Source organism: Argiope bruennichi, chromosome 10, assembly GCF_947563725.1.
Source record: "Argiope bruennichi chromosome 10, qqArgBrue1.1, whole genome shotgun sequence".
Lineage (NCBI taxonomy): Eukaryota > Metazoa > Arthropoda > Arachnida > Araneae > Araneidae > Argiope > Argiope bruennichi.
The window spans coordinates 36,840,120-36,862,356 of NC_079160.1; the positions used below are offsets into that span (position 1 = coordinate 36,840,120).

The 22,237-nt window shown below is 29.5% G+C and overlaps 2 protein-coding genes across 3 annotated transcripts; both read left to right on the forward strand.

Moving 5' to 3' along the window:
• The first annotated feature begins 4,182 nt into the window (after positions 1–4,182).
• LOC129989152 (uncharacterized) lies at positions 4,183–11,347 on the forward strand. 2 transcript variants are annotated; one of them, XM_056097501.1, is made up of 2 exons: positions 4,183–5,347; positions 10,608–11,347. In XM_056097501.1, the coding sequence occupies exons 1-2, from the start codon at positions 4,506–4,508 to the stop codon at positions 11,032–11,034; spliced, it is 1,269 nt and encodes a 422-aa protein (XP_055953476.1). In that variant the 5' UTR covers positions 4,183–4,505; the 3' UTR covers positions 11,035–11,347. The 2 variants fall into 2 exon arrangements, with proteins under 2 accessions (XP_055953476.1, XP_055953477.1); XM_056097502.1 differs by having other exon boundaries at positions 10,611–11,347.
• A 3,349-nt stretch (positions 11,348–14,696) lies between these two features.
• On the forward strand, positions 14,697–21,530 carry LOC129987810 (zinc finger protein 28-like). The gene is made up of 2 exons (XM_056095747.1): positions 14,697–14,758; positions 17,860–21,530. Exon 2 carries the CDS (start codon positions 18,463–18,465, stop codon positions 19,486–19,488), a length of 1,026 nt encoding a protein of 341 aa, XP_055951722.1. The 5' UTR covers positions 14,697–14,758; positions 17,860–18,462; the 3' UTR covers positions 19,489–21,530.
• The last annotated feature ends 707 nt before the right edge of the window (positions 21,531–22,237 follow it).

Sequence of the window (22,237 nt, forward strand, 5' to 3'; positions counted from 1 at the left end):
AGTTTGAAATAGAGCTACCCAATTAAGTATAGATATTCTTAGGAAGGTAAGAATGTGCATTTCAGATTGATTTTTTGAAATTTTAATTAAATAAAAAACTAATCGTTATTTTAGTTTTTTTTTTTTTTTTTTTTTGCAAAAGTTGCTGATGATATTATAGAACAAAACTGATTAAACAACATTGTAAAAAAAAAATTTTTTTAATCTCTTTTTAATTCTGTATCTTTAGATGTTAAGCAAATTTTCTCTAAATTTTGACAATTTTTTTAAAAAGATATTTTCTCACTTTAACGAAACATAAACCGTTTTCAAATTTTTTTTTTCAAATTATTTCCTTTCAATTTCGAAGACTAAGGTAAAAGGATTCCATTTAATATATGTGCAGTTGTCATCTCTACTACTAATAAAATGTGTGTGTATGCTCCGTGCGTGCGTGGGCGCATTTTACCACAATTATTTCTGAAAATATTACAACACAACAATGATTTTTACATTTCCGATTATACTAAACTTTTTGGCTTATAGTTTTTTTAGAATTCTTGTTTATGAGAAGAATTTGTAATAATATTTATAATCTTAGATTTAAGTCTCATGAAATTCGAGTTAATTTTTCTGTATATATTGCATTTAGAATTATTTAATACATTTTTATTAAAAATAAAAACAGAAAAATTAATAATTTTAGAATAAGAAACATAAAACGTCGTGTACTAAATAAATTTAATAATAAAAAAAACTTTAGATGCACATTTTTATTACTATTTTAAAAGGTTTTATTACTAATTTTCATTTTAATTACTTTTTAATCTTACATGCATATTCTATTATTAAAAATAATAAGAATTATCAAAATCATTTGTTCTCTCTAATAATGTACGAAATAGCTCCATGTGTGTAAAATTAAAATTTAATTACATTAATTGATTTATTGAAAATTATAAAAATATCAAAATAGTGCATTCTCGCGAAGAGCGTGTAAGTACACAATATTTCAAGACTTTGTAATAAAAGGGAATAGTTTTAAAAAAATCAATTACAAGTTTTCATTTTTATAAGCATGAAACAAACCTAGTAAAATAAAAATATGCTACAAAGAAGAAGAAAAAGTTTTTATGAAAATTTGGAAGTCAAAACAAAATTGTAAAATAATGAAGCTCTGAAAACAATGCGATAAAGAAATGAACTCAAAACAAATATATATATAAAAAAAAGAAATTCAAAAATATTCATTAAAATTAAATTATTATTCACTAAAATTATTCGTTATTATTATATATAATAAAAGTTTAATAGTTTAGTTCTATTAAGTTTTCCATTTATCGTTATATCATTTTTTTTATTATCTTCCTTGCTTTCGATATACCCAATCAGAAATTTCTAGAGTTTATTATAATAACTGTAAATTTATGATGCATAATTTTCAGAATTTAACCTAATTGCACTAGTCTTGTGATAAATAATCTCCAATGCATATTGTAACTTTCTCATACCAATTCAATAAAGTATATAGGGATATGAAAATCTGTTTACCAACTTCATTCATTGAATTACAATTTCAGTTATATGTTATCCAAAGATCAAGCATTTTAACATCTTGGGATAACAATAAACAAGTTCAAAGTGAGAAGAGGAAAGATAAAAGAATTGCAGCTTACGTGATAGGAGTTGAGAAATAACAAAACATGTGTTTGCTAATATTGATTTGCACTCGCATTCAGCGGAATTTCTTTTTGTGTTTGTGTTTGCATGTCGAAGATATTATTTTTGTTTTGAATGACTTCAATTGTTTCGATTATTTCTTTGGTAAAGAAAACCAAAATGCATACCCAACTTCAAAAGAACTTATATTACGGACGAAACTTTGATTAGACAGCAAGAGAGAGCAAAAATTTTTTCTCTCTGTTGCTCTGTTGTTTATCAATTTTGAAGTCTGTTTTTGATCATTGTAATGGTTGAAGGGATATTCACAAGAATTAAAAAAATTTCGTAGAGTCTGTTATTCCTCAAAGACTGGACCACTCATTTTCGACTTGGATGGTGATATCATTGATGAAGTGAGAATAGTCGTCACCTAGCAGCACTCTTTCCAGATTTAGATCACCCTTCTTCTCTTAAACCAACGACTTTACATAAGCCTGTTCGTTATTAACACAAAATTCCCTACAGCATTCTTGCGATATCTTCAATATTTAGAACATCGGACAACATCCTGCAAATATCATATATATTTTGTACACATATGGTTCAGTTCATATTTGTAATTGTGTGAAAACAAAACAAATACCCTCTTTCAAATCTTCAGTTTTCCGTGGACATAATTCATTAAAATGTTATAAAGATATATTAAATAATTTATTCTAGGCATGGCAAATTGCCTATTTGAGCTACAAATACTTAAAAACGCTTTGACTATGAACCTATAATATATATATATATATATATATAGAGAGAGAGAGAGAGAGAGAGAGAGAGAGAGTGCATTATGTTATGTATGAGAATATTGTTATACTTAGGATTTGTGTTATTCATAGGAGACTTAATTGAGATAAAGCACATCCAATATTCTAGAAAAACCAGTTGACCGTCAAAGACGATTAGTATTTAATAGACGGCATTTTGTTATCATAGAAATAACTGAGGATTGCTTTGAAAACTAATCTGAAATAAAATCATGGGCAGAACGAAATTATTTTTATATTGTAGCTTCTTTCCATAGCTCAGGAATAGGATTTTTTAATATTGAGGATTACATGATTTCTCATACCGTTTTGTAGAACTTTACACATCGTTACTGAAGTCTTTCTGACATATATGCTTTTTCTGGTAATTTATGAAAGGAATTTTCGAGGACGTTTCAAATAATCAAAACTATGGATATTTTTTTCCATAATTATGAAAAAGTTCTCAACAAAATCGGGATATTTCTTTTGATTCTGCCATTTGATCCTGCTAACTCATTCAAGACTATTGGTTATATTAACGTCCCGTTTTAAAGCAACATTAGGACTATTTTGGGACGCACCTAGTAATTTTGAACCGCGTTCAGATGACGAGGACGACCCTTTCCATACTTCCACACCACCCGCTTACACGATATTCGCCATGCACTAGACCACCCTCATCATGCACCAGGCCCTCTTACACGACATTCAAAACTGAAACGTCCGTTCAAGAAAAGTACTGTGATCGCTTATAAAGCCCAAATATCTCTATGAAATTTCCATTCCGTTGCAATAAATGTGAAATATTAATTATCTCATGATCATGCTTTGTTCGTTAGAGAGTTTCATCTTGAAAGGATTGCGATTTGGCCAAGGACTCAACCTATTTCATTGTAGCAATCTGATGTCGAGAGTTAAACATTGTAATTCTAGTGTGGTGAGAAATTTTATAAAGGGAATGGTAGTTCCAGTGTCGTCTTCGTCAGCTGACAATGGTTCATAATTACAGTGCTTATCCAAAATAACCATTATGTTTCTCTAAAACGAGACATAAATCTAATAAATTAAATATCATATAAACGTTAACAGCCATAACCTAACAGAATCATTTTTTATCAACATTTAATAAGTAAGAATTGAGATTGCAATTGTTGAAGGCTCTTATCTTCTCTTTTTAACGAGATATTCAAGCATTTCGGTATTTTGAGGGCCCAGAATTTTTAGGAAAAAGGTAATTTATCAGATTCTCCACAAAAATAATCTTAATAAGTTAACTATAGAAAATCTTACTCTTATTGATCTTAAAGTCGTTTAATTAGCGAAAGGAATTGCTTTTTATTTCTAAATAAATATTGAGAAAGAATTTACAAGAAATTTGTAAAGTCTTTTGCACAGGACAAAATTCTTTATGAAAGAAAATTTGATATTGTGAAAAAATGGTTTTTAAAATCTATGAACAGAATAAACAAAAATTATCCCTAGATTATGTTGTATATGTTATTTCAATTAACACATGTTTCGTATTTGATGTATTAAGTACTCAAATATAGAATGACAAAAACTTTGGACATTCCGAGGTATCTATTTGTTATCTCAATCCAAATTTCACTGTAAATACATTATCTGACGTGCGTGAGTCATCTACCAATGATGAGAAAACGGACAGATAAGATATAACCTTTAATGACCTCTTAAAACAGTTTCAAAATAATATATGATCATTTGTCAAGCAAACCTCATCTTAGATCTGTGTCTATCTACTGAGTGTAGTGGTTTGATTTGTATTTCTTAGAATACAAATTTTTTTTAAAGTTGGCTTGATTAAATCAGCCAGTTTCAATGAAATTGTAGATAAATATCGCTATTATCTTCTATTTTATTTGGAAAACGAGCATTGTTATAGAGACAAAAAGGTTCCTCTTATTCTGATATAGCGAAACTAAATTCTATTAAGTATTTTGGAATAGTTAATTTTGAGAGACCTTGAGCATAAATATTTAATAGTTTCCTCACTATTTCAAACTATTTGTTTTGTTAGAATAAATTATTTCGAAGACAGCAAATATGGATGGAATAGAGTATGATTATTCTCGAAGGCCCTCGCAACGTACACTCGTAGAACTTATGGATCCAGAGAGTATCATAAAATGCTGCTTCATCGTTCATAAATCAGTGTCATATCTGGATTTAAGCATTTCTCATCATTCGACTCTCATCAGAAAAAGAGGACTCGAAAGATGTTTGAAAGGAATGTTTCGGTCATTTCCCGATCTTCTAACAACAACTTTCATTTGCACTGAAGAACATCTCAGACGAATATTCGCACCAAAGAGAAGACTGTTATATTTATATCATTTGGATCTACCAAAAGGACGAGAAAGAAGTTTGAGAAGAGGGAGACCTCGGGATCAAAGCTTGATCGCCTGTAGCAGAATTTACTTTCTGCGGGCCTACCCTTGCCTGTACAAAAGAAAGTTTTGGCTGTATATTCAGGAAGCAGTTAAGCATTCAAACCGGAAGGTGGATTTGATTTTACGTCTTTTGAAGCCAATGAAATTTATCGTTTTAATAAACCATTTTTTCACTCTAGTATACCAGTTTCTGGAGATTCTGTACTCTAGATGTACCAATTCTGAGGTTTTTGTAAAGTTCATCTCTCAGATCGATTTTAGAGAGTGGCTCCTTTATAATTCTGGGCGAAGATATATTTTAGAATCAATACTTTTCCATTGCTATAAATGTAAATATTATTTATTGGAGCAAATGCCGTTCTGTTGTGATCCAATTAACATGTGTATGATCACCGGGAAGTTCGATCTTGTGGCTGTTCTTCTTCGATATCGAGATGCGCCTCGATTTGCCATATTCCCATGCGAAGATATGGCTATGTATATGACTAGACAACCGTAAGTACATTTGAATGTTTTTAAATACTTTTTATTTATCTTGATTTGCTTCCACTTTTTAAAGACAGAATACTATAATCAATTTTTGAGCTATTTTCTTATTCTCAGAAATTTTTACCTCAGTTCAATTCAATTCTTCAAAATTTTAATTAACCGTTAATAAATTATAATTTGATTCCATTCTAAATAGAAACGCGCCTAATAGAGGGATTCAGGAATAATAGATCTCCAAATTGCAAAGTTGAAAATAATTAAAATGCAAAATTTCTGCTCTTCAATACACTTATAAGAATGTATTTAAAAAACTGGATTAACTGGATTTTTTTACTGGATTTTTTAATTAACTGGATTTAATTAATTAACTGGATTTTTTAAATTTTATTGAACAAGCCGTATTTCATACTTTCAGAGTGGAAATTTTGTAATTGATTTTTTTTTATTCGTCTTTTTTATCATCTTATCAGTCTTTATTATCTTCACCAGTTGTACAAAATTTCACTACAGTAGTGAAATCTTATATAACTGAATATTTACGATGACAAAATATTTCAAGATTTTCAAAACTCAATATTCTGTTAGGTGAATAATTATAATAAAAATTCTATTCCGACGGTGACCTAGTGGTAAGTTCTCGATTTTGGTGCTGGTGGGCTCCAAGTTCGAGGCACGATTTCACGAAAGATCTGTTGTGTATGCGGATCTGGTGCACACTAAATCCAACATCATGGGCCAAATGTCTTCCCGTTGGTGTGATGCGGAAGTTTGGTGAGGAAGCTACCAGCTCAGTGCCGTCCTCGTCATCTGATCGCCGTTCAAAAGTACGAGGATAATCATAATCTAAATTTCAAAATTACCAAAATAATGAGCGCCATCTGATAGTGAATATGAGGGGGAAAATCATTTGCGATTTCGTGATAATGATGAATAATGAAATGGATTAAAAAATAGATAATAATCATTTTATCAAAAATATGGGAGTTAAAACAAAGTCGTATAAGCGTGAAGAGCTGAGAGCATGACGATTTCACGAAAGATCTGTTGTGTATGCTGATCTGGTGCACACTAAATCCAACATCATGGGCCAAATGTCTTCCCATTGGTGAGATGCGGAAGTTTGGTGAGGAAGCTACCAGCTCAGGTGCCGTCCTCATCTTCTGATCGCGGTTCAAAATTACGAGGTTAATCATAATCTAAATTTCAAAATTACCAAAATAATGAGCGCCATCTGATAGTGAATATGAGAGGGGGAAATCATGTGCGATTTCGTGATAATGATGAATAATGAAATGGATTAAAAAATAGATAATAATCATCTTTATCAAAAATATGGGAGTTAAAGCAAAGTCGTATAAGCATGAAGAGATGAGAACATACTATGAAAGGTTTAAATCACAGTAAAAACCATTAGAAAAATTCCTAACATTTATTAAAGAAATTAATATACTATATAATTTATTATCATATCAATATATATACTATTAAATATATAGATATAAATTCAATTAAATTTCCACCTTGTTAAGAATATTCTTATTAACTCCTCACGCTGGCAGGTGTCTACACTACAGATGTGAAAACAGTGTATCAAATTTCATCTATCCAGCTCTTTTCGTTTTGTAAATATTATTTTAATTTATATTCGAATAGCCGGGCAGACGAATTTCTTCTGAACAGATTTTACACAAAATTTGGTAGAAATCTGCAAATTTTGTATAAAGACCGTAAGCCAAATTTCAACAGTCTAGCTCAAAGTGTTTTTGAGTTATTTTTGTCACAAACAGGGAGACAGACATTTTTCAAAGATGTGTTTTCGAATTCAGGGAGTCTAAAACGTGGAGATTCGTCAAAATCTCGAGTTCGATTTATTTATTTATTTATTTTACGATTACTATACTTTCTCTATATTAGCTATATGGGAAAGTAAAAATAAATAAAACTGATTATTGAACTAAATTAGTGGTATGAACACTTCCATATTATTTTTTATCTGCTTTTTTGCTAGAAAAATGCAAATAAGCAAGAAGAACAGATCGCGCACAGTTTACTCGATTTGTTTAATAGTTCTGACTTAAGAGACCGGGTGAGATACACTTCACGATCAAAAACTTTATTTTTCTCAGTTTTGTCAAAATCTTTAACACTAATTATTATTTCAAAATTGTAAATTGACACGACAAATAAATGACTCATTTTATTGTAAGTCATATGTTTCCCGTGACATTGCAGGCCAAAGTGATTGTTTGTGTTGTGGTGATTTATATTTTAAATATACCTTTGTTACGATATTCGAGTTTAAATTATATATATATCTTTTTTCTGTTTATTCATGTTCTATTTTTAAAACTACTATTAATTTACCCTTTATATTTTATATTCTACAATAATTGCAATTCTGGAATTATAATCTTTTAATACAATATATTTAAAAATTCTAAATAGCATTTTCACTTTTTCTTATGCATAGTTAAGTAAAAGTGTGGTGGTAGCTTCATAAGCCAGTTAACAGCCTACGGATTAGGGGTGATCACTTTCGTCTAGTGGTTATGTTATGCGCCTACAAACAAGGCCTGCCGTTGCGAGTTCGATCCTGTAGAATGCCAATGTTCACATTGGTGACCTTGGCCACGCAACCTTCGTGCAGTTGTCGCGGCGCCATCTATCCGTAACAAAAAGCAACCAAGTCGACAAACTCATTTGACGCAACAGCCAACAACATGATTTAACAGCAACAACTCACACACGCTAACCATAATGCTTGGCGCGATAATGTAGTTCGTCTCTCCGGCGACTCAATGGTGAGGCAGCATTGTGGTGGTAGCTTCATAAACCAGTTTACAACCTCCGGACTAGGGTGATCACTTTTGTCTGGTGGTTATGTTATGCGGTTACGGACCCTAACGTCGCGTATTCAACCCTGGGGAATTCAATCTTCCATAAAAGTATAGTATAAGACAAAAAATAATCCGAACTTGAGATTTTGATAAACATCCACGTTTTAGTTTTCTCTAAGTTCGAAAAACACATTTTGGAAACTGTTGATTCATCTGTCTATCTATCGATAACTCAAAAACGATTTGAGCTTGATGGATGGAATTTGGTTTTTTCTACAGCAATTTTATAGATGTCTATTATATTTTTAGTAACATCCGCTTAGAAGAAGTATGCCTTTCAAGCTGTTCAGATATAATTTAACACGATAACTACGAAACAAAGAGAACTAGATAGATGAAATTCAATAAGCAGAACTAGCATCTATAGCCTAGACATCAATCAAATTTTGAGCCAAATTCAACAAGAGATCGACATTCTGCTGGTCTGTAATTTTAGAAACATGTAAATGCGATTATTTAAAGGCGCAATGACTTAAAAAGATCAAATCTGAGAAGTGATTTTGTAACTACAAGTGCAGTTGCGTGTCAAATTTTTGCTGCAATCGACTGTGGAAAACGGATCTAAGGCGTGCCAGAGATTAATCGCCAAGGATGCCATGGTAGATTCAGTAAAAATGCTAAATTCATGCCAAAGGTTAGTATTTAATAACTATTGTACGCCAATGCTATGCAAGACGTTCTTTGGGATAACATCTTTATTAGAGTTTATGCGAAGATTTTTTGTGGCGATCACTCTCGCTGGTTCTTTTATCTATTGAAGCCCGTCTAATTTTTGGCGATTTTGTCGTTTATTTGTAAATTTAAGATGGTTTATGAGACCTTAATCATCTATATATATATATATATATATATATATATATATATATATATAGTATGTGACGGAAATCGCTTTTATTATTACTTTTCTTCGAATAACAACAGTCAAATTTAAACAAACCATCATACAAACTGCATTGCCTTGTTGTGAATAGTTTATAAGCCAGTTAACAGCTACGTTACCCGAGCAATTGCTTTTGTATCTTGGTCATGTTACTGGGCTGCGAACCACAAGGTCCCAGGTTCTATCCTCACTCATCACAATCCGCCACATTGGTGACCTCGGAAGATGAACCTTCAACCTTCGTACAACTGTTGTGGTGCCATCTACCCACAGCAAACCAAAGTCGTCAGACTCACTTGACGCAGCAACACAAAGCCGTCAGACTCACTTGACGCAACAGCAACCCCTCACCCACACACGCTCGCCATGACGCTTGGCGCTACTCAAATGGGTACAAGCGCATTAGAATCAACAGCAAATACATCACCACTCAACAGCCATATCGTTCGTCTCACCTCCGACTCACTGGAGGGAGAGTCTGTAGTGAATAGCTTATAAACCAGTTAGCAGCTACGCTACCCAAGCAATTGCTTTTGTATCGTGGTCATGTTACTGGGCTGGTCCAGGTACTATCCTCACTCATCACAAATCGCCACAGCTTCGTTGAACATTCTTACCGTTGCTTTGAATTCAATGCTTCTTATAGAGAATTGATGGAAGAATAAAATATTTCTTTAAACATTCTGGAAAGTGTTCGCCATTTCACCACAAAGTGCATTCAATCAGAGCAAAGAAGATATAAAGAAAATCAAGAAATAGGTTTCAAATAAAAAGTTTAATCTAGAGCAAAAATAGACTTAACCATCTCCAGATGACTTGGCAGCAAAAATTGATTTTCATATCTTCCAAACCATTTATCGTAAATATCTTAAAAGATATAGTCTATTGTGTTACTGTAAGACTAAAAAAATTATCATTTTAATGATATCAATTTCATTTACATAGAATTTTTCCCCTACTTTTAATATCTATAATTCAATTTGATAAAATGTATGCAGAATTTTTTTAAATGCTATGATGAAATTCAAACTCATCCATTAAATCGTGTGTCTTTACCACTATTAATTCTGTAGTAGAATTTTCACTTTCGGTTTTTTTCGTAGTATACACACTTTTTAATTGGTGTAAGCCGACGCAATTCAACTCATGTTTTTCAATCATATCGAATATTTTTTTTAAAAAAATACATTCCATTAATCATTTAAAAATCTAATAATATTAATATTAGAATAATCTAATCATATAATTATTAAAATCTAATAAATATCTCCAGATTATTTTTTTAAATAATTTGTGTGAACAAATTGATCTCCAAAGTCGGTTTGTTACATTATAAGAAAAATTCTATATTGTAATAGATTGTAGTTTCTGTATTTTGCCACGAAAAATTTAACAAACTTTGGTTCCTTTTTCAGTAAATCCCTTATATATTGTCTAGTTGCATATTTTTTTGGTAAAAGATTTGAAAATTTGATTTACTCTTTTTCAGCAGAGCCCGCTTGCTAGAACCAGTTTTTGAAGGATTAATAAGTTCCCGAAGACTGTTACTGCTTCTGCAGATCATTCGCAGCTTCTTGGAAGGATCCAGCGTGCGTACAATAACAGGAGTCACTTATGCAACAAGGTCTGAAGCATTGAGACTTGTTTGGAATTCGATTCCAGATTCTTACATCACCTTCGATGAGATGACTAGGATATGTGGAAGGAAATATGGAATTACAAATTTAAGGAATGCTCATTATACATACAGAAAAGCTGTCTTGTTTGACTCTCCTTTCATACAACCGAGATCTTTGAAGCAGTATTGTCGGACGATCATTCGAAGATTACTCAATGACAACCACCTGTTACCAGACGGAATCGATTGTCTTGGTTTACCTAACGACCTTAAACTATTCTTAAAACTTCAGTCCTAATTCTACAGACATAAGAATTTATCTCTTAAATTAAAGTGTGTATGCTTATTCATCAATCGTTGCCTTTACCAAAAAAGCTGTCTTGTTTGATTCTTTCATAAGCCAAAATCTTTGAGGCAATACTGCCGGACATCCATCCGATTATAACTCAATGACATTCAGCTTTTACCAAAAAGAGTTGATCACCCAAACGACCTTAAACTGTTCTTGAATTTTCAGTCATAGTTCTGTAGACATTCTTCTCAGAAATTTAGGTTCATCTGTGTCGACCAGTATTATCGCTGCGTTTGAAAAATATCTTCGTGTAACAAATTCTGCTGATTTTGATCTAATTATTATAATAATTTTTTATACATTTATCTTTTGAAATCAAATAAAATTTTGTCAAAAGTTATATTTGTTCTCTTTTGATTCGTTTACCAAACATCCACAGTAGCACACATATATTGTACAGTACTGAAAGATAATAAACAATATTTGCAATATTGTATAATATTGTTGCATATTTAATAATACATATTGCGTAATATTGTGCAGCATGCTATGTACTTAGGATCCCGTATCATAACTTCACGTGATTTTTTTTATTGTATTTCATATCTTCCCGGAATGTTCACTCTTATTTATTGCAAGTGGCTTTATAAAGCCCTTTGAGATAAATTGTGTATGACAAATATGATTATAAATCCAATAGCCCAAACAATGGGAAGTGTAATATATATATATATATATATATATATATATATATATATATATGGTGTAAACATTATTTTTGAATAATATTTTGCTTCAAAATCAGTAAGAGAAAATGATAAAATTTTCTTTATTTTTAATTTTGAAAAACTAGTTAAATTTTTGTGAAACCCTTTCTAAATCATCATTTATTATTTGAAAAGTAATTAAATGCCGAGCTGCAACGTTCTGCCCTGTAGTGTGTTGCATTCAAATTGAATGATACAATTTACTAATGTTAATCTATGAACATTGGCGCATTTAAATCAGCAGGAACAGTCTCCCAAAACTTTCTAGCACATTTTATAATAAAGTAATTATACAGTCCTTCAGCATAAAAAAATATGAGTATTTGGCAAGTTTGGAAACGCGAAGAGTGCTCAGATTTTTATTTTCATAATCTTACGCATGACTTTTTCTGTGCTTCTTAGTATAGTAAAAAAAGCAAATATTGTCTCAGTACTATATCTTTAATAATGACAAAACTTCAAATTTTATTTACATGAATAGTTGCGTTTTTGAATTGTTGCATTTACATGCTTTCGTTTTGATGTTATAAACATGTTAAACCGTAAACGAGTTGAGATAGATGGTAGACTCGCTGGCAAGTTTCGTTTAAAATTTAATACGGATCTAAAATTACCGGAAAAATTTTGTTTATTTCACTCTATGCATTTTGTAATTTTTGTGTTTACTTGCACTCTTACAGACAGGTAGATAAATTTAACTAACAGGTAGGAAGATAACTAAATTTAATTGAAATTTACAAACCTAATATCAAGATTACCGAATTTTATTATTCTAGCTGAATACGTTTTTGCACTATCGTTTTCTCAGACAGATTGATAGAAAAAAAAAAGCATGTCCAAAAATGTGTTTTGTGTCATGGCAAGATGAAGCAGGGAAATTTCGTCCAAAATAGCAGCCAATTTTTTTTATTACAAACAAATCCACATTGCATTATTTTTCCTATATACAAAAAAAAACCCCTATAAGATCCAAGATCAGTAAGAAACCTTTCATTTATTTTATATGGTAAATATTTTTCATATGTTCATATGGGAAGGAAATACATTTTATACAAGGAAAGATCATAATTCTGACTTCAAAGAAAAGAATAAATAGTTTTCAGAACCTTTCTGCAAATAAAATAAGCAAAACTATATAAAATATTAGAAAATTGTGTATTGATATTAGAATTTTAAATAAAATATATGTATATCCGCTTAGTATAACTGAGAAGCGTTTTATACACAAAATGCTAATCCATTCAAAGTAGGCGTTCTAGTATCCGGATCCTGCATACAGACAGTTCTTTTTTCATTCAGTCATATTATATCCAATGCGGTTGGTTCTATTTAGGTGTTAGGCTATTTGGTGCCGTAGAGGAAAAGAATTATTATCTTCTATGTTTGGTGCAAATTGGATGATTTGGCGGGAAGCAGAAATCTTAACAATAAATAATTATTTACAAAACGCAAACATCATAGAAAAAGGAAAGTTAAAATGATAATTTGATATTGCGTAAGATTTAATTCATAGGTATTTCTTCTAAAAGTTTCTTTTTTATCTCTGTAATTTATCATCAATGCATATTATAGAATGACGATATTGACAATTGAAGTATTAGTTGCGCTACTTAATAAAATAAATGATTTGACTAACAGCTTTTTTTTCAAAAAAATGTTTATTTTCTCATATTTAATGAAGTGTTAAAGTTAAACTATCAGATTAAGATAATTAAATTATTGACCTCTTTGAAAGCTGCAGTTTATTTATTTGTTACATCTATAACTAAAAAAAAAAAAAAAATACCTATAAATACATTAAGAGGAAATTTTAGGTGGTCAGGTTGTGACCAATTTGTTTACCTTTCGTATCTATTGCTAATCTCCACAGGCTTCACTGATAAACTGCGATATGCGCAATAACGAATTCTTTATGGTGTACAATGCATCTATTTGTTAGGGATGTATCATGTATGAGCAAGCAAACAGTTTTTATTTCAGAAGTATTTTTATGTATGCTTATAAAACTAAGTCTCAACCCTATGTGGCAATAAAAGTAGCCAGAAAATAACTAAGACCAAGAAATAATATATGACAAATATAAATTAATGAATTAAAATAATCCAGGGAGGAAAGGCTTTTCTCATGCACATTAATGCTTCCTTTTGATGCAGGTTCCTGAGCTATGAATTGGAAATATTTTGAGTGAAAGTACAAACTTATAAGAATAAATAGTGTAAAAATTTGATAACTGGAAAATTTAAAGAAAAGACAAGAATGGAAATATGAAATTATCATAATAAATCATGAAATAATTGATGGAAAAAAAGATATCAAAAAGGAAACAAAAGACAAAAAATATTACTTACTCTTTATTATCATTTATTGATGTTTAATTGTAGATTTATTTCTTTGAACTAAATATAATTATCAATGTTAATGAAATCGTGAATCTGGTGTAGTTGTAGAGTGGAAGAAAAACTAATTAGTTTTGCAATTGCTTATTTATTTTTGGAAACTTAGTTATTGGAATGTATGTTTTGACTCAATATTATAAATAATATGAATAAAATCACTTTTAAATAAAAATTTATTTACTCATACTAGCGATAAATTTCTAAGGATTATGGGGTGATAGGTTTTTTGTCATAACTAATATTTGATTACTTTTATCATTGCATGTAGTTAGTAAATACCTACTTTGATTATTGTGTTCCTTTCTGTAAAAATTAATTTTAATGAATTCAACAACTTTTACAATGTTATATTTAAAATTTTCAGATTTTAGTAAGCCCTAAAGCTTATATCTTAATTCTTAATATAGTAAAATTCAGTATATTTATATAACAGTTCCTTAATTATGTTATCGACATTTTTAACTGAATACTGCTAACAATGTAGTATAATTTTTCCCCCTTTCATTTCAGATATATTTTTTTTATTCGAAGTGGACAAAGAATATTTATAAATTTCAGTTTATACAGGTATTTCCTCTTTTTCTTTTCTTTTTTTTTTACCATTCATAATGCTATTAGTTGATTGTTGTTAAAGCACAAACTAATAAATACATGGAAATAAATATAGATTCATGATTATAAATTTAAAGCATAAAAGTAAGTATCAAGTTTGTTTTTTTTACAGGAAGGAGTTTTTTTTTTTACTGTTACTTAATAAGTTAAATTAAAGAATAAACAATTATGAAATTTTGAACTGATCAATGAAGCAATTAAATTTAATATATACTTCTGCAAATAATTATTTCTCAGCTTGATGGATTAATTTCTTTTACTATAATAGTATATAATTATATATAATTTAGTTACTATTCTACTTTTATTTAATGACTGCCTTTTGGATTCAGCTAACTCACTAAAAATATTGTTGAATTACATTTCTGTTAAGTTTCCTCTGCATAACTTGATTCCCACTAAAGTATTTTTAACATGAAATTGTAATATGCATTATGGACATGTTATTGTAAGAGCCTTACACCTGTTCTGTTTATTTTATATGTGAGCTTCACCAAAGGAGTCCAGTTCTATAACATAGTGCCATAAAAAATTTAAGTTCTGAGTAATGTAATGTAAATTGCATATTGTCTTCTGCAGTAGAATCACTTTCTGATTCTTTATGTAAACTGTGAAAGTAATAAGCATGATGTTTCTTTCTTAGCTCTCATTATGGTTTAGCTCTCAATTGAATGTTTAATGAAATTGTGAAAATGACTTGAATTTTCTTGGAACACTAAAATCAATTGTTAAAAATGTTGCAAAAATAATTAAATTTTTTTTCAAAAATTTAGAAAAATTACAACCAAATTGGAATTATTAAAATAACATTTAAAAAAAATTGTGCAAAAAATCAACTCTGTGCAATAATGCTTTTAGGAGTCATCATGAAAAAAATGGCAAAATTTCTCTTAATTTTTAATTAGTTTAAAAAAATAACTATTAGATCCATCTTTCCTTCCACCAAATTATACCAATGCTAAATTTGATATCTTTAGGTCTAGCAATTTATTCTATAGAATGCCAATATGTATGGGCATTCATGCATACACACATATTCTTTTATTATAAATATTTTTTTAAGGAAAACTTATTCATTAGGGAAATTGTGTGGAAGTAGATTCTTAGCTTCATTCATAGCTCTAAATTTGTTAAATATGTATGTAATTGCTAAATTTTAGGTTTTTCATATTATTTTAATGTTTTAAGAATTGAATAAAGTTAGTCAAATAAACTGTTTCAATCTTGCTGTACATATACTTAAATTTTTTCTACTATATATACCTACATATAGCAGGAAAGACACATTTCCACTGAAATGCAGATCTCATCACTTTTGGGATTGAACTTTATTATTATTGAGTTCAAATAATTTTTAATTGCATTATAGTTTCATGTGTTTTTAGTATCTTGAGCACTTTTTTCATGTAAATTTATTTATTTTAATGTTATATTAATCATATACATATCTTCTCAGTGCTTTCTTAAAGCCTATGTATAATACATATATGAATTTGTTTTGCATTATTGTTAATAGATGTTATTCTATGGATTTGTAAATTTTTAATTTTCTGTTAGAAATTTTTTTTAGTGGTACATTATAACATCATAAAAATACTTGCCTTTATTCTTTCACTTTATTCATAAATTAAAAATGATTTGTTTGTGAAAAGGCAACAAAATATTACATTTAAAAAATAAAATAATTCTTAAGTAGTTCAATAATAAAAGTGCAAGTGGCTCTTACACAAAGCAGACATGCTGTAACATGGCGTGAGTTGCATTGTGGAGTTTAATCTGTTTAGGAGTTTAATAAGTTAGACTAAATTATTGTTTTGTTCAAGATGCAATTGAGCTTCTGGAGCACAAAGAAGCTGGCTGCCTGATTGTAAACTTATGCAAAGTTTGAGTTTGTGCATTTATCATGTTTTTGAAGAAAAAAGAGTTAATCAGATCAAAATTAATTGCAGATTGCAGGTTATTTATGAACTAAAATTCTCTTAACAAAAATGAATTCAATATTTGACACCAAAAATGAAAAGATGAATGGAAGTATCTGAAGGATTATGAGATGGAAAAAAGCAAATCAAGTACTTCACACATGGCTGATAACTGCTCTTAAACTGAATGTTTGATTAAAAAAATATTGTTGCATTTCACAAAATTGCTGAATTTGACAGGAATTTCTTAGAAATTTGTCATGAAATTTTATGTGGCTTAAATTTCTGCAAAGCTTTGGCTTACTTTCAGATATTAAAACAAAGCACTTGAATGAGTTTTTATTTAACATCTTATCTGACACAACAAGAAAGGGACTGTTTCATTAAACCATAGTTACTGAAGATGAAATGAAGTTTATATAGTTTCCATCAACAGTCGTTTATACAAAACAACTGTCAATGGAAACATCCTGCTTCTAAATTTGCTTATAATTTCGTGATTCATTCCATCATCTGTCTTAAAAACCACTGACTTTGGAATAATGAGCATATTAGGCTGCAATTTCCATGAAAAATGCACCCTCATTAACAATGAAAATTACTGCAAAGCTTCCCAGAAATTGCATACAACTGTTAAAAGAAACAAAGAGGATGGTTAAGCAAATGAATTAACTTTAGCATGATGGGTATGTCAAATTAAACAAAAGCATGGTTAGCACAATAGAAATAGATCATGTAGCATCTGTCCTATAGTCTAGATTTGGATTCCTTGTCCCTTAATTCCAGCCTTTAAAGACATTTTTGGCTGATAAACACATTGTGGATCTGGAGGATTTGCATTTTTGGAATACTTCAAGCATCTTTTACTTTGGAATACTTCAAAGAACTATAAAGGGATATCAAAACTAGTGTCATTCTGAAATAAATACTTCCACTTCAAAGTATATTATGTCAAAATTTAAGCAACAGTTTACAGTTTTGGGGAAATGTTAAATATTTTCTTGAATTAAAAATGTCAGTATAATTTTACCTTGTACGTTTATTATAGGATTGATCTCATGTGTGAACTTTTTTCTGCTTTCTTATATATTGTCTTTGTATAAGTTTAAATGTTTAAAAACTTTTTTTTATTATTAGATTTGGAACTCTATATTATTGAAGCATGGATCAGTAAAACAGCTTTAGTAGTACTTGACTCAATAATGCATCAGTACATTATTCAATTTTCTTCAATAGTTTCTTTTTCCTCCAGATATAAGTGATGAATTCCTCATGACTAACTTACAATGAATTGTAAGAATTATTAGATATTTATGTTGTTTGATGATGCATTGTTGTTGGAAAACTTTTATGAATTATAAATCCGTCTAGAGAATAAGAAATTAATGGTGTTATGAATCATATCTATATATTTTTCGTATTGTTATAAATTTAACAATACATTATAAGTTTATGTGAACATTGAATGTAAAAAAACTATCCCTGAAACTTAATTTCAAGCAGTAATTATTATTACATATTTAAAAAATGTATATGAAATATGTGCTGTAAAAGCTTTATTCTTCTACTTATTCTATTATTTATTTAATTATAAGTGAATACCACTAGATAAAAATGTATGTTATATATGCAGTCAAACAACTTGCAAAATCAAAATCAATTGGTCTTGAGTGAAAGAAAAAGCTATAAACTTATATATGATTGTGTAGTAGAGTGTTGCATCTATGATGCTATTTAAAAATGCCTTCACCTCATGTATGTGTGTTTTGTGGTAAAAAGTTTTCTTTGCGACAAGGATTAAAGAGACATTTGTTGGTACATACAAAAGAGAAACCATATATCTGTGATTTCTGTGGAAAAACATTTTCTCAGAAGTCTCACTTAAAAAGACATTTAGTGATTCATACAAGAAAGAAATCTTTTCCCTGTAATGTTTGTTCTAAAGTGTATTCTTCACAAAAACATTTAGATAAGCATTTCATAATACATATAAAGGAGAAGTCATATTTTTGTAACACTTGTAGTAAAACGTTTTGTCAGCAACAGTTGTTGCAGAGACATATTTTAATGCATATGAAAGAGAAATTATACACTTGTGAGTTATGTAGTAAAACATTTAATCGGTTACAAAATTTTAAGGCCCATGCATGTGTTCATATCAAAGAGAAATCTTACATTTGTGACATTTGTAATAAAGCATTTTCGTGTCTGCGGTATTTAAAAATTCATGCAATAACACATACAGAAGAGAAACCATATATTTGTGAATTGTGCAGCAAAGGATTTTCTCGTGATCACCATTTAAAATCACATTTATTGACACATACGAAAGAGAAACTGTATTCCTGTGGTATATGTTTCAAGGTATTTGCTCTTAAACAACATTTAAAAGGTCATTTACAGATACATAGCAAAGAGAAATCACACACTATTGACAAGACACATTTACATACAAAAGAGAAATCACTTGTCTGTGAAATATGTAGTAAAACATTTTCTCGGCAGGGAAATTTAAAAGAACATTTACGGATACATACAAAAGAGAAACCATATGCCTGTGAAGTATGCAACAGAGCATTTTCTCACATAGGAAATTTAAGAAGGCATCTACATATACATATGAAAAAAGAGCCATATTCATGTGAAATATGCAACAAAGTGTTTTCTCACCAGGGGAATTTAAGAAGACATTTACAGAATATATGTAATAAAAATCATATTGCTGCAAAATGTGCAATAAAGAGTTTTCCTACAAAGGAAATTTGAGTTTCCTTTATAGAATATTTGGAAGAGAAACCAAATGCATATGATATATTTTAAATGACATTTAAACAAATATTTACAGAGATTAACTGAATAAAAGTCATATATTATTGATATGAGTGGTTAGAAAATTTCTTGGCTGGATGATTTAGAGCCCCATTCAATGAAGATAAAATGACCATCATTATTTATTTAATTAAAAGAAATGAAAAACTACAGAATATGAGTGGAAAGCAAATCATATTTGCAAACATATTGGAATACATAACAAATTAAAGATATATTATTGAAACTAAAATGAATCATTTATTGCCTTGGTAGGAAATTAAAAATGAAATGGATAAAATTGGCATTTCAAATGCAATTGATTAATCAATATAGATATGCCATTTTAATTCAAGCAGTAATAAATAATTGATTTTACTCAGTTTGTATTTAAAAAAGTGATTATTTCAATATTGCTTTGCTTTTTTTTAATTGGTTATTCAGTTTCACTCTGGATTCAAATTGGGTCATACATTTCTGTTTTATTAATGTCTTCACTATTATTAAGTGTTCAGTTTTTGGAAGAATCTGAAGGAGATTTGTGCATGTGTGGAAAATAAATAATGAAGCTTAACTGGCAGTTTTTGTTCAATATCATGATTCTGAACAAAGCTATGGCTTGTACTGACCTACCATGCTGTTTTATTTTATATATTTCCAAGCTCATTAATGTGTTTTTGTTCCACCTTTCTAAATGGCAACTTCATAGCTGTTAATTGGTTGAAACATTATTTTGTAGGAAGGACTTTGTTTTGCCTTGATGGTTTGGATTTAAAATTGATGATGAGATAAAATTTGATTAAGGCATGTTTGAAATTTCATTTGATTTTTTTTACTGTCTGATATACGAAGTATACAAAAGAAGCCATTACTTTTATAACAAAAATTCAAATGTGAAATTTTACCAAAACTGCTCAAAATGTGAAAAACATATTATGTCTGTTAACACGATAACTTGAAAACATTTTGAGTTAGATGGATGAAATTTGAAATATGCTCGTTACTCCAAATTTGTTGATTTATATCAAATTTGGGATGAAATGCAACCATTGGAGTTTGACACACCGAATACAAGTACGCTCAGTAAATACCAAACATAGAGAACTTGATTGATAAAATTTGCTACAGAGTTTAAGCATCTAAAGTGTTAATCCATATCAACTTTTAACCATATCTTTCAAGAGTCCAAGGCCAAACCAAATATAATTACTAAAAATGCAGTGGTTTAAAATTAATGAAATTTGATTACAAAAATTATAGTTTTGTATCAAATCATGGTTTCAGTCCACCAAAAAACATTCCAAATGCATGTTTGATTATTTTTACTTTATTACGAAATACAAAATTTTAATGTACTGATCTGGAAATAAAAATTTGATTAATTGTGGCATTTATGGCCTTATCCAAGCCCCACAATTGTAGGTGGGGAGGGTTATGATATCAACATTATTGGATATTTGGACTGCATCCACTAGTTCAAATTTGATTTTTTAGGTTAAAATGTAAGTCGAAAGTGACACAAAGGTAGATTGCACCATTTTTCATTGGACTATTTTCTCTAAATTGCTTAAGAGATGGAGTGAGATTTCTTTTCCAATGAGTTAAAGAAAGCTTGGCATTTCCTACCTTTAATTTGTCTTCCACTGGTTTATTATTTTTCAGTTTATTTGATGTGTATATGCAATGAAGTTTTCAGAAATGATGCTTTTCTGGCTGTAGGTACATAAATTACTGTATCATTTGTTGCGTTTGGTATCCACATGATTAAGCAGATCATTAATGTAGTTTTAAAGTATAGCAGACCAAGTTTATTTTTACTAACATATTACATGGAGGAATATCAATCTCGTTGCCTTAAATCTGTGATTTAATTTTAATTAACTTTTAATCCCTGAATCCTAAATTAATCATAATTTTTATTTATCATGACAATCTTTTAAGCTACAAAATACCTTCTCTTTGTCCCAAATGACATACAAAATGTGCATATAAAGGGACAGCTTAACAACAATGCTGTTTTCAAACAAAAAAAAAAGAAAGAAAAATTCATGCAAAGATTAAATATAATTATTGCTATTAAATTGTGTTCATACAAATTGTAAAAAGAATTTGACATGCATAATGAAATACAAAATGTCAAACTTACACATTAAGGTAAAAATTTTCATTTAATATTTTTCTGGAGTGTTTAATCTGTGGACATTCTTGCTTGATACTCAATAATAGAGAGCCATTATATGCAAATACTATCTACCTTGTTACCATGTCTCCATAGCTTTCAAATCTTAGAATCGCTTACCTTGCTCATTACTTAATGTACCAAGATATATATATTTTTTTTCTTTGGAGAATTCAGTATTATGACTATGCAAAATTCTCCAATATCCAAAATACTCCAAGCATCAAACTCTCCAAGTACTGTTGAACATTTTTAGTTTAATGTTTTGCTTATATCTTTCCAAGAAGGTATTTGATAATATTTATGAATGCCATTGAATAATTCTTTTCAAGTTCTGTCATAGTTTTGATGAAATTTTTATCTTCAACAAGCTGTGAATCTGTGGATCCGCAAACACACCGGCCTTTATCTTTTCAAAAACAAGCTAGGAAATACCGAAATAAGACACTTGTAACAATCTTCTTCAGTTAATAAAAATTGAGCAAATTGTCTCATGAGGCCCAGTTTTATAAGCATAGGTGGAAATAT

Excerpts from the sequence above, each read along its gene's own strand:
- LOC129989152 (XM_056097501.1), top strand. The coding sequence starts at position 4,506 with ATGGATGGAATAGAGTATGATTATTCTCGAAGGCCCTCGCAACGTACA. Across the intron at positions 5,348-10,607 it reads ATGTATATGACTAGACAACC|CAGAGCCCGCTTGCTAGAAC; the intron begins GTAAGTACATTT and ends ACTCTTTTTCAG.
- LOC129987810 (XM_056095747.1), top strand. The coding sequence starts at position 18,463 with ATGCCTTCACCTCATGTATGTGTGTTTTGTGGTAAAAAGTTTTCTTTG.